The 14,262-nt window shown below is 40.7% G+C and overlaps 1 protein-coding gene across 1 annotated transcript in view; it reads left to right on the top strand.

The window, feature by feature from the left end:
• The window catches only part of oca2 (oculocutaneous albinism II), a 498,511-nt gene that overhangs the window by 385,712 nt on the left and 98,537 nt on the right, over nt 1–14,262 (top strand). The window contains exon 20 of the mRNA XM_063052933.1: nt 2,883–2,987. Coding sequence (XP_062909003.1) covers nt 2,883–2,987 — 105 coding nt within the window. The remainder of the gene's footprint in view (nt 1–2,882; nt 2,988–14,262) is intronic.

The following is a 14,262-nucleotide window of genomic DNA, read 5'->3' as shown; positions in this document are numbered from 1 at the left end:
GTATTAAGCTGATGGTCTGATTTAAACTGCCAGGCAGGTGGGGCTAAAACCAGGCTATTAATTCCTCATGCAGCTCATCACTTCCCTTTGCCAAACAGATGCTCTGAATCAAAGACACTAACAATGCCAGGGGCTCTCGTGAAATATTTTAATTAGCCTGACCCCAACTGGCCACAATTAACTCCAATCTGCACTGTTGGTAACAGTCTTTAAATCTGCCTTGACTCTGCAAAGAAAAATCATTCTTAAAAGGAAATTGACAGGCTCTTTAAAAGTAATTCTTTGCCAACACCCCACTGTTTGTGACTCAAGCAATTTTATTGCTGTATTAAGGTATTAATTATTATTGTTCTGAACATATTTACTGATGTTCCTAGAAGCCAGAGATCACTAAACTTGTGAACTGACCTGAAGTTAACAAGTAGGTTCAAAAGGAAATTGCACATCTCGATGGTGTTAATTTATGTAAGATCCATGCCATTACTGTTATGTTATGCCATCTGGCAAACTGCGTTATCTAACATGAGAGGATTTGCACAAGCCAAGACCTGCCACAGGAAGATGCAGAACGGGCTGTGGTTTCAGAAAGAGCAGATCTTCAAAATAGTAGTGTGGAACTATTGGGTTTACCAGAGAGGGCAAGCACAACATAGGTTTAAAGTGCCATCTGTAACAGCCTCCCCACACAGAGGGGTGCCACAGTAGTTTAGCTAATGTGTCAGCGTAACACTATTACAGTGCCAACAACCCAGCTTTAGTTCCACCACTGTCCATAAGGAGTTTGTACGTTCTCCCCGTGACTGTGTTGGTTTCCTTTGGGTGGTCTGGTTTCCTCTTACATTCTGGGGTTGAGTGGGTTGGTATGTTAATCGGTCACGCAGGTAAAATTGTGCGGCATGGGTTCACTGGGCTGGAAGAGCCTGTGACTGTGCTGTATCTCTAAATAAATAAATGAATAAGAATATTTACAATGCTGCCATGGTATTTTGGGAGCGTGGTGCTTGAACAGAACCCACCTCATTCTGACTCAGAGTGCTGGTGTGGTATAACCTTAGAAGAAGGCCATTTTGCTCATCCTTCCTCTATGGTGGTCTTACTGAGGTGTACGGTGATCTTATAGAGGAACACAGTGAACTTTTACAGGTGTTTGATGATCTCATAGAATCATGAAGGGAACATATAGAGTGAATACAGTCTCTTTCCCACAGCTGGGGAACCAAGAACTCAATGGCATAGGATTAAGGTGAGAGGAGAATTGAAAAGAGATTTCAGGTGCTACTTTTTTTTTTCCCACACAGAGGGTGGTGGGTATATGCAATGATCTGCCAGAAGAAGCGGCTGAAGCAGGTTCATTAACAACATTTAAAAGACGCTTGGTCAGGTGCAGGGATCCAGTGGGCAAATGGGTATCTTGGTTAGCATAGACCAGTTGTCCAAGTGGCCTGTTTTCATATTATATGACTGACGTTATGAGTTTATGACTTGTACCAGTTATATGAAAAAGTTCTTTAAATAGTCCCACTCTTTCCAAATAGTCCTGTAAATTTTATTTCTTTCCACTTCATCTCATTGTCTTTCAAAAGTCTTTAATACACCTGCATTCAGCACCTTCTCAAACAGAACATTCTACATTATATCATCTCACTGTTTCTTCTGTCAATTTACTGCCAGTTCATTTAATTGCACTAAACTTGGCTTCCTTGGTTACTGACCGTCCTTTTACCAGAAACAAAAAAATTTTTAAAAAGTTTTCTATGACTTTGAATACTTTCCTATATTTGTTAGATGATAAGAAATTAATTGTAATTAGTGACTGACATTGGATTAATAAATGGGAAAATGCTTCAATTAATTTGCATTTCGGAGCATATCTTTGCATTACAGCAGCTGGGAAAATGGAAATTCACCCTTACAAAATCAAAAATCACTACCAAAAACTTTGAGATATGGAGAAAAAATAATGGTCTTATTGAATTTAAATGAATAAATAAACAAATGCACAATGTATACTGAGGACTGAACTAGTTTGCCAAGAACAATGACAGTAGGTTGCTGGTTCACAGTGAGAGACCACTTAAGGGATTTGCTTTGGAAACTGTCAAGACATTCTCTTCTGTTGGTACTTGTGCAATGACACTTTATGAAACAATATTAAATCCATTTTTAGTTCACTTAAACAACAACCTGCTGCCTACAAGACTATAATTTATATTGCCTATAGATTGTCTACTGGTGTTGGACTACTTTTGAGCTAAAAGCTTCCTACAGGAATGCATCTCCACTTATATAGGTTTCAATGGGGAAAACGTTTGTATTACAGAAAACTGTGATATGAATAGTGTTCCAGAAATGCAAACATTCTATAATATAACTGTAGTTTTGTTTAAAATTCTCAATGTATTATGGGGAATAGAAATAGAATGTATAACCTCATTGCCTATATAGTTGGTTTAAATCATTAATGTTGATTACTTTTGGATATTTGCTAGTGGTGTTCTTATATATGCACTACAAGTACAGAATTATTTCTTAATGCAATGCATTTCTTATTTCTTTTGCCTAGATCTAATTTTGGATTCCACACTTTTCCTTTAACACAGTAACATCAGATGGGGCAAAATTTGACAGATGCTGGAAATATGAAATATAATTAGAAAATGCTGAAAATATTCAACAGGTCAGGCAGCACCTGTCAGGGGAAAAGAGGTCATGCTTTTGATCAAAGACTTAAATTCACTAGGTTTATGATGATGAGTCACTAACTTGAAATGTTGGCTGTGTGTGCCTGACCTACTGTGAGTTTCCCCATTGGGATTGCCTGATATTTATCACTTATTTTTTTCTACACTAATGCCCCGTATTTTCTTTTCTCTTTATTCCAGTCTGTGCCAGAAGACCAGCGACTTGCAGTTGCTCTAATCCTGGTCATTTGGGTCAGTGCCCTCGCAAGTTCTCTGATAGATAACATTCCTTTCACAGCAACCATGGTAAGTCAAATCTTGGATATTTGGACAAAAAAAAAATTAGTCAATTCAAGTTCTGAGTTCAACCTTCCTCATTGTATCTCAGTGTTTTATTTTTTTTCATACCATGTCAACTTTGAGAAAACCCCTTCAACAAACTATCCATCTTTAATGTCTGCTTCGTCCCTTCCAGCATCAGATTTCTGAATGGACAATGGACCAAACCATGAACATGATCTCCATTTTGCACTGATTAATTAATTTAATTTTTAATATATTTATTATTGTAATTTATAGTATTTTTATGCATTGTACTGTATTGCTGCCACAAAAAAAGAAATTTCACGACATATATAATAAAACAAATTCTGATTCTGCTCAAACAAGACAGTTTCTGAGAATATTTAACAACAGAGAAATCACCTTAAAAGAAATGTTTGGACCATGCATTTGTAGCAAAATATTTCCTTGCATGATCAAACTTCAAATATATTCCTTTGTAGCGAGGTAACATCTTTGAACTGTCACTAGTAAATTACTTACTTCAGTACTATTGGGAGGTCAAAATAGTTTTGTTTTGCATCACAAATTATTTCTTGGCTATTAAATTTATACATCTTCAAGACAGCTGTCGACAATACAACATAGTCATTTAAAACCTCACTGTTAAATTCGATCAATAGTTGAATTCCTGACCAGAAATCGTGCATAACTAAATCTTCTTATTTCCCCCTCTGCAAGTTCTCTTGCTTGTATCTATAATCTCTTCACCTGACAGTTCACTGGTTTCCAAACCAACATTTGCTAGTCTATGGTGTGCAAACTTAATATCATCCCATTTCCCTGTGATCATTTTCCGAATTCACTTCCTGTAACATCAGCCCTCTGCTTATGCAGACTCTCAGTTAAGCAGTTCCTCAATTACAAGATTTCTGCCAGTATTTTGAAAACCATCCATAATTTTACTCTTTTACCTCTTTAGCCCTTTAATTCTTAAGTCTGTGCCTTTCTAATATTTGCCTCTTGCTTATCACAGTCTTAGAGTTGTACAATGTGTAAGCAAACCCTTTAGCCCATTGCATCCATGCAGCCTAGTGTCCACCTCATCTAGTCCCACTTCCCTGCATTTGGCCCATATCCCCCTGTGCTATCCATGTGCTGGTGAATTTAATTGTCCCACTTTTTTTTCTGTGATTTGAGCTGTCAAACTTATAAACCTGCTGAGGCCTTCTGCTCCCATTCTCTCCTTAAAGTTGCTCAAAAAAAAACTTTGGGCTTTGTCTAACATCTCCATTTGTCACATTTCTCCTTGAGTGTCCTGGTCCCACTTAACCTTGTTTGGTAACCCCTGCAAAGAAGCAGCTTTGATGTTTTTTGATATTTTACAAATGGAAATTGTTGTGATAAATTACCTTCCTTCATGCATACTTATACTATCCGTTGCGAGTAAATTATATCCTTCTCTTGTACAAAGATGTCCCTGCTTATTAGTTGAACTCATTACAGATCAGGTCAGCATTTTTTTTCAAAAGATCCTCTTCAGCAGAATTTCTAAAGATGTTAAATAACATTCTCCTTTTATCGGGCATATTTTATTTTATGACTATAAAAGCATAAGACCTAGGGGCAGAAATAAACCATTCAGCCCATCAAGTCTGCTGCACCATTCCACCATGGGCTGATTTAGTGTCCCTCTCAAACCCATTTTCCTCCCTTCTTCCTGTAACCTTTGTTGCCCTTACTAATCAAGACCTATCAACTTCTGTCTTAAATATACCCAATGGCTTGGCCTGCACAGTCATCTGTGGCAAAGAATTCCAGATTCACTACCCTCTGGCTAAGGAAATTTTTCCTCATCTCTGTTCTAAAAGGGCGTCTCTTAGTTCAGAGGCTGTGCCCTCTGGTCCTTGATACCCTCACTATAGGAAACATCCTCCCACTTCCACTCTATCCAGATCTTTCAACATATAGCCCCAGCCGCTCCTTAAATGTTAATCCTTTCATTCCTGGGATCATTCTCGTGAACCTCCTCTGGACTCTAATGCCAGAACATTCTTTCTTAGATAAGGGGCCCAAAACTGCTTGAAATACTCCAAGTGCAGTATTACATCCTTGCTTTTGTGAAAAGAAGCAGTCCTAACACCAACCCCTGTGGCATTCAATGCCAGCCAACCAGTCGCCTTTTTTCCCACTCATTGCCTCCTGCCAGTCTGCCCATCTTGTGCCTATCCTGAAATACCACGGCCTCTTATCTTGTTAGGCAGCCTCATGAGCAGCATTTTGTCAAAGGCCTTCTGAAAATCCAAATAAACAACATCCACTGACTCTCCTTTATCTATCCTGCATGTTATTTCCTCAAAGAATTCCAAAAGATCTGTCAGACAAGATTCCTCCTTTAGAAGACCAGGCTGACTTGAACCTATTTTACCACGTCTCCAAGTACCTTGAAAACTCATCCTTGCTAATAGATTCCATTGTATTTCCAACCACTGAAGTTATGATAACTGGTCCATAATTTCCCTTCTTCTGCCTCCCTCCCTTCTTAAAGAGTGGAATGACATTTGCAATTTTCCAGTAGTCCGGAGCTGTTCCAGTATCTTATGATTCTTGAAAGATAATTTCTAATGCCTCTACAATCTCTTCTGCTACATCTTTCAGAATGCTGGGGTGTAGTTTATCTGGTCCAGGTGACTGATCTACTGTATTTTCAGACTTTTCAGTTTCCCAAGCGCCTTCTCCTTAGTAATAGTGATGACCCTCACTTCTGCCTCGTGACATCTTTACTTTTCTGGTATTGTGCTTGTGTCTTCCAAAAAAAAACGGATGCAATTTTCTTAAGTTTACCTGCCATTTCTTTGTCTCCAATTACTACCTCTCCAAAGTTATTTTTCAGCAGTCTGATATCCACTCTCTTCTCCCTTTTACTCTTTACTTATCTGAAAACTTTTTGTTTCCTTTTTTATATTATAGGCTAGCTTACCTTCATATTTTGTCTTCTCTTTATGGCTTTTTCAGTTGCCTTCTATTGGTTTTTAAAAGCTTCCCAATCCTTTAACTTCCCTCTAATTTTTGCTATTTTGTATGCCCTCTCTTTTGTTTTTATGCTGTGTTTGACTTCCCTTGTCAGCCACAGTTGCCTCATCCTCCCTTTTAGAATACTTTTACATGTTTGGGATGTATTTTTCCTGTGCCTTCTGAATTTCCCCCAGAAACACCAGCCATTGTTGTTCTGCCGTCATTCCTGCTAGTGTCTCCTTCCAATCAACTTTGGCCAGCTCCTCTCTCATGCCTCTGTAATTCCTTTTACTTCACTGTAATATTGATAAATTTGATTTTAGCTTCTCCTTCATAAATTGCAGGCTGAATTCTATCATATTATGATCATTGACTCCCAAGGGTTCCTTTACCTTAAGCTCCCTGATCATATCTGGGTCATTACATAACACCCAATCCAGAATTGCCAATCCTCTGGAGGGCTCAACCACAAACTGCTCTAAAAAGCATTCATAACTATTATACAAACTCCCATTCTTAGGATCCAGAACCAACCGGATTTTCCACAATCTACCTGCATATCGAAATCCCCCATGATTATCGCAACATTGCCATTTGTACATGCTGTTTTAATCACCTGTTGTAATTTGTAGCCCAACTTTTGGCTACTGTTTGGAGGCTTGTATATTACACCCATTAGCGTCTTTTTGCAGTTTCTCAGCTCTACCCACAAGGATTCTACATCATCAAATCCCATGTCACCTCTTTCTAAGGATTTGATTTCATTTTTTTTTTACCAACAGGGTCACCAAACCCCTCTGCCTACCTGCCTGTCTTTTCAATACAAAGTGCATCCTTGGATGTTAAGCTCCCAACTATGATCTTTCAGCCACGACTCAGAGATGGCCATAACATCATACTTACCAATGTCTAATTGCACTGTAAGATCGCTTACTTTAATCTGTATACCGAGTGCATTCAAATATAAAACCTTCAGTTTTGTATTCATCGTCCTTTTTGATTTTGGCCCCTTGTTACACTTTAACTCATTCATTGCCCTATTATCTGCCTGGCCATCTTCATCGTCTTGCTATGTTTTGCATCCAGTTGTACATCAACTATCCCATCTTCAAGCCTTTCACTCCAGTTCCCATCCCCCTGCCAAATTAATTGAAACCTACCCCAACAGCTCTAGCAAACCTGCCAACAGGGATATTGGTTCCCCTTGGGTTCAGGTTTAACCCTTCCTTTTTGTACAGGTCATACCTTCCCCAGAATGATCCCAGTCTTAAGCCCTGCGCCCTCAACCAACTCATCTATTAAATCACCCTGTTTTTACCCTCACTGGCACATGGCACAGGCAGCAATCCTGGAGGTCCTGCATTTCAGCTTTCTGCCAAACTCCTTATATTCTCTCATTAAGACCTTCTCCCCTTTTCTACCTATGGTACTGTATGTCATTGGTACCAATATGTACCACAACTTTGTCACATGGTGTGAGCAGAATTATCTGCAGCTTAATGTGAAAAAGACTAAGGAGCTGGTGGTAGACCTGAGGAGAGCTAAGGTACAGGTGACCCCTGTTTCCATCCAGGGGGTCAGTGTGGACATGGTGGAGGATTACAAATACCTGGAGATACGAATTGACAATAAACTAGACTGGTCAAAGAACACTGAGGCTGTCTACAAGAAGGGTCAGAGCCATCTCTACTTCCTGAGGAGACTGAGGTCCTTTAACATCTGCCGGACGATGCTGAGGATGTTCTACGAGTCTGTGGTGGCCAGTGCTATCATGTTTGCTGTTGTGTGCTGGGGCAGCAGGCTGAGGGTAGCAGACACCAACAGAATCAACAAACTTATTCGTAAGGCCAGTGATGTTGTGGGGATGGAAATGGACTCTCTGACGGTGGTGTCTGAAAAGAGGATGCTGTCCAAGTTGCATGCCATTTTGGACAATGTCTCCCATCCACTATATAATGTACTGGTTGGGCACAGGAGTACATTCAGCCAGAGACTCATTCCTCCAAGATGCAGCATAGAGCGTCATAGGAAGTCATTCCTGCCTGTGGCCATCAAACTTTACAACTCCTCCCTTGGAGGGTCAGACTCCCTGTGCCAATAGACTGGTCCTGGACTTATTTCATAATTTACTGGCATAATTTACATATTACTATTTTTTATGGTTCTATGACTATTTATTATTTATGGTGCAACTGTAACGAAAACCAATTTCCCCCGGGATCAATAAAGTATGACTATGACTAACTTCTGGCTCTTCACCCTCCCCCTTTAGAATGCTGCCAAGTTGACCTGAGACATCCCTGACCCTGCCCCTAGGAGGCAATATACCATCTGGGTGTCTCTTTCACGTCACAGAATCTGCTGTCTGCTTCTCTAAGTATGGAATCACCGATCATGACTGCACTGCTTTTCTCTCCCCTACCCTTCTGAGCTACAGAGCCAGACTCAGTGCCAGAGACCAGGTCACTCGGACTTCCCTGTTCCCCCAGTAGCATCCAAAATGGTATGCTTATTACCAAGAGGAACAGCCACCCGGGTGCTCTGTACTGGCTGTCCATTTCCTTTCCCTCTCCTGATGATCACCCGGGCACCTGCCTCCTGCAACTTAGAGGTCACTACCTTTCTGTAGCTCCTAACTATCTCCTTCTCATTTTCCCATGTGAACCAAGTGTTACTGAGCTGCAGCTCCACTTCCTTAACACAGTCTCCATGGAGCTGGATCTTGATGCATTTCAATCAGATGTAGTTACCAAGGAGACTGGAGGTCCCACACCTCACACAAAGAACATAAAACTATCTCCAAACCCATTTTCAATGAACTAGACATGTACTGACAGAAAAAAAAAACTTACTAGAAACTTTCATATTTACTGGTCCGTATTTACCCAACCCTGTTCTCGCCTAAGCCTGTTGAGCTGCTCGCCGAGAAAAAAAGGCAAAAGCGCTCGATCTCTTCTTAAACCTTGTGCAGTGTCACCAACGAATGACCTCTCGTGCTGATTGCCACCTGCCAAGAGAAATAAATGGACTTATCAATTCCCATGCTGATTGCTGCCGGCTGTGAAAACAAAAATGGACATGTCTATTGTCTACTTGTCTCGAGTTATTTTTATAGTGATACACAAGTAGGTCATTCAGTCCATCAGGTCCATGTGGTTCCAAAGGGAGCAGTTCTGTTTGTCCCATTCCTCCTTATTTTCCTGTATCCCCTGTTCTTTCTCCCTCTCTCTCTCCTGCATGCTCATTTCCATTTTGCCATTAACCTACGGTAAGTGGTAGTTGCTCAGTTCTGGAGTAGTGAGGGACAGAGAATAAATGCAATCATTGCCAGTGTTGTCCACATCCTACAGTACGAATGACATTTTGAAAATACACCGATTATTACTGTCTTGGTGATTATAAATGGGATTGTATTGATGATTAGAGCCCTAGAATTGTACAACATGAATACAGGCTCTTTGACCCAACATTCATGCCAGCCAGGTTACCAACCTGAGCTATTCTCATTTTACCGTGCTTAGGTGAAATACCTTTCCTAGCCATGTACACGTCCAAATGTCTTTTAAATGTGATTGGATCCACATCGACCACTTCCTCTGACAGCTCATCCCATATATCCTCCACTCTCTGTATGGAAAAATTACCTCCCAGGTTCCCTTTAAATCTTCCCCCTCTCACCTTAAAACTTTGCCCTTTAGTGTTAGGTTTCCCTACCCTAGAAAAAAGACTATGGGACTACTCACCTTATCTGTGATCCTCAGGATTTTATATACTATTATAAGGTCATTCCCTCAGTCCCCTGCAGGGAAAATAGTCCCAACTTATCCAACTCATCTTTATAACTCAAGCCCTGAAGCACACAATACTTAATTGATCTAAATTTTGGTGTATGGCACCAGTGTCTTCACACCCTCATTGATCACCCACACCCTCTGCAGTTGTTGAAATTGACTATTGTTTGCAACCATATCAAAACATAGACAGGGTGGCATGATAGCATGGTCATTAGCACCACACTATTACAGTACCAGTGACCCGTGTTTATTATACGCCGCTGTCCATAAGGAGTTAATACTTTCTCTCTGTGACCGTGTGTGTTTCCTCTGGCTGCTACGGTTTCCTCCCACAGTCCAAAGTCGTACTGGTTAGAATGTTAGTTAACAGGTATATGGAGGAATTTAAGGTGGGGGGTTATATGGGAGGCAGGGTTTGAGGGTCGGCACAACAATGTGGGCCGAAGGGCCTGTACTGTGCTGTACTATTCTATTCTATAAGTCAATGTAAACTGTTTTGAAATAAGGCTAGAGTTAAATTGAGGGTTGCTGGTTGGCAACCTATTCCTCGCTGTATTACAATTAAAAAAAACATAGAGGAGGCAATTTGAGAGAATTTATAAGTAGATAATCACCTCCAGAGGAGAGTGAGCTGAAAAGTTGTCTTAAAAGCTACATTTACATACGTACACACAGTGGCCATGTTATTAGGTACTTCCTGTACCCAACAATAAAGTGGCCACTGAGTGTATGTTCATTGTCTTCTGCTGCTGCTGTAGCCCATTCATTTCAAAGTTCAATGTGTTGTGTGTTCAGAGATGCTCTTCTGCACACCACTGTTGTCTGAGTTACTGTCACCTTCCTGCTGGCTTGAACCAGTCTGACAATTCTGCTCTGACCTCTCTCACTAACAAGGTGATTTTACCCCCAGACTGCTGATCACTGGATTCTTTCACAACATCCTCTGGAAACTTTACAGACTGTTGTACGTGAAAATCCCAGGAGATCAGGAGATTCTGAGACACTCAATCCATCCCATCTGGCACCAATGATCATTCCTTGGTTAAAATCATTTAAATCACATTTCTTCCCCATTCTATGTTCAGTCTGAACAACAACTGAGCCACTTGACCATGTCTGCATGCTTATATGTATTGAATTGCTGCCACATGATTGTCTGATTAGATATTTATATTAACCAGTCGGTGTACAAGTGTATCTAATAAAGTGGCCACTGAGTACAGTTGACTGATGTGACTCAGTAAGAGCTTATTAGAGGCTTGGTACAAAGGAATGGAATCTGCTCACTCTTGTGTTTTGAAGTCTGTAACAGATGCCAAACATCAGTTAAACCACCGAGAGCCCACAGACTGAATTGTGTTTCATACAAAGCATTTATAAGACCATAAGATATAGGAGCAGAATTAGGACATTTGGCCCATTGAAACTTTTCTGTCATTTCATCATGGTTGATCCATTTTTCCTTTTAGCCCCAATCTCCTGCCTTCTCCCTGTATCACTTCATACCCTGACCAATCAAGAAATATCAACCTCTGCCTTAGATATACATAAAGGCTTGTGACAATGAATTTCACAGATTCACCACTCTCTGGCTAAAGAAATTCCTCCTCATCTCCATTCTAAAAGGACATACCTCTATTATGAGGCAGTGACCTCTGGTCTTAGACTCTCTTACCATAGGAAACATCCTCTGCACATGCATTCTATCGACCTTTCACCATTCGATAGTTTTCAATGAGGTCACCCTTCATTCTTCTGAATTCCAGAGAATGCAGGCCTAGAGTCATCAAATGCTTTTCATATGACAAGCCATTCAATCCTGGAATAATTTTCATGAACCTTCTTTGAGCCCTGTCCAGATTTAACACATCCTTCCGAAGATAAGGGGCCCAAACCTGCTCACAATACTCCAAGTGAAGCCTCACTAGTGCTTTATAAAGTCTCAACATTACACCCTTGGTTTTATATTCTAGTCCTCTTGAAATGAATGCTAATACCGCATTTGCCTTCCTCACCACAGACTCAACCTGCAAATAAGATCAGCCATGATGGAATGGTGCAACAGATTAGATGGGCTGAATAGCCTAATTCTGCTTCTATGTCTTATGGTCTTAACCTTTAGGGAATCCTGCATAGGACTCCCAATTCCCTTTGTGCCTCTGATTTTTGTATTTTATCTTTATTTAGAAAATAGTCAACCCTTTCATTTTTTCTGCCAAAACGCATGAGCATACACTTCCCAACACTGTATTCCATCTGCCATTGTGTTGGCGCGTGCCCAAGTGGTTAAGACATCAGTCTAGTGATCTGAAGGTCGCTAGTTCGAGCCTCAGCTGAGGCAACATGTTGTGTCCTTGAGCAAGGCACTTAACCACACATTGCTCTGCAACGACACTGGTGCCAAGCTGTATCGGCCCTAATGCCCTTCCCTTGGACAACATCGGTGGCATGGAGAGGGGAGACTTGCAGCATGGACAACTGCCAGTCCTCCATACAACCCTGCCCAGGCCTGCGCCCTGGAAACCTTCCTAGGTGGAAATCCATGGTCTCACGAGACTAACGGATACCTAATTAATTTAAATTCCATCTGCCATTTCTTTGTCCATTTTCTTTATCTGTCTAAGTCCTTCTGTAGCCTCTCTACTTCCTGAAAGCTACCTGTCCTTCCACCTATCTTTGTGTTGTCTGCAAACTTTGCAATAAAGCCATCAATTCCATGATCCAAATCATTGACCTATAAAGTTTAAGAAAATTCGGTCCCAACATAGACCCCTGTGGAACACCATTAGTAACCAGCAGCCAACCAGAAAAGGCTCCCTTTATTCCCACTCTTTTTATTAATTAAATGCAATCATGAACAATAGCCAGATCAGAAATGCTAATCAAGTCAACTGTCTCCCAAAGAGAACTCTGATAGGCCAACCTTTGCCTCCTACCAATCAGTCACTGCTTTATGCATGTTAGAATCTTTTCTGTAATACCATGGGCTCATAGCTAGTTAAGCAGCCTCATGTGTGGCACCTTGTCAAAGACATTCTGAAAATCCAAGTACACAACATCAACCAATTCTCCTTTGTCTATCTTGCTTGTTATTTTTTCAAAGAATTCCAACAGATTTGCCAGGCAAGATTTTCCCTTGTGGTAATCATGCTAACTACAGACTATTTTGTCATGTGCCTCCAGGTACCCTGAGACCTCATCCTTAAGAATTGACTCCAACATCTTCCTAACCACTGAGGCCAGACTAACTGGCCTATAATTACCTTTCTTCTGTTTCTCTCTCTTCTTGAAAAGTGGAGTGATGTTTGCAATTTTCCAGTCTTCTAGAAGCATTCCAGAATCTAGAGATTCTTGAAGGATCTTTAATAATGCCTGCACAATCTCTTCAGCCACCTCTTTCAGAACCCTAAGGTGTACACTATCTGGTCTAGGTGACATCTACCTTCAGATTTTTCAGTTTCCCAAGATCCTTTCTGCCAAATAAAGGTAATATCATGCACCTCACGACCTCTGACACCGGTAACTTCCAACATACTGCTAATGTCTTCCACAGTAACGACTGATGCAAAATACTTAATCATTTTGTCCGCCATTTCCTTGTCCCTCATTACTACCTCTCCTGCATTGTTTTCCAACGGTCCAATATCTATTCTCTCGTCTCTTTTACACTTCATGTATCTGAAGAAACTTTAATATTATTCACAAGCTTAATTTTGTATTCCATCTTTTCCTTTTTAATGACTTTGCTAGTTGCCTTCTGTTAGTATTTAAATGCTTCCTAATTCTCTAACTTCCCACTAATTTTTGCTCTAGTATATGCCCTCTCTTTTGCTTTTATGTTGGCTTTGACTTCCCTCATTAGCCATGTTTGTGTCATCTTGCCATTAGAATACTTCTTCCTCTTTCGGATTATATATCCTATGCCTTCTGAGTTGTTTCCAGAAATTCCAGACATTGCTGCTCTGTCATCATCTTAACCAGTATTCTTTTCCGATCAATTATGGTCAACTCCACTCTCATGCCTCTTTAATTCTCTTTACTCCAGCTTCTATAGTATGCTGAACTCTACTGGATCAAAATTGACCTCAGCTGTCTTGAAAAAAGTGTTTAATTTCCACTTTTCTCCTAAACATAATGTCTCTAATGCTGTGTGCACGTGACAGTGCTGGAAACGCTACAAGTGGCACAGTAGTGTAGCAGTTAGCCCAATGCTTCACAGTGCCAGTGATTAGTGTTCAACTCCCGCCGCTGTCTGTAAGGAGTTTGTTTGTTCTCCCCATGACTACGTGGGTTTCCTTCAGGTGCCGTGGTTTCCTCCCACATTCCAAACCTGTACAGGTTAGGGTTAGTAAATTCTGGGCATGCCAGAAGCGTGTGACACTTGCAGGATGTCCCAGCACAAATCTTGGAGTGCTTTGGTCGTTGACACAGAATGACGCACTTCACTTTATGTTTCGATGTTGCAATGCACATGTGACAAATAAAGCTAA

The sequence above is a fragment of the Mobula hypostoma genome, chromosome 7 (genome assembly GCF_963921235.1).
Source record: "Mobula hypostoma chromosome 7, sMobHyp1.1, whole genome shotgun sequence".
NCBI classification, from domain to species: Eukaryota; Metazoa; Chordata; class Chondrichthyes; order Myliobatiformes; family Myliobatidae; genus Mobula; species Mobula hypostoma.
Note: the sequence above shows the minus strand (reverse complement) of the source record. Positions and strands in the feature narration are given on the sequence as shown.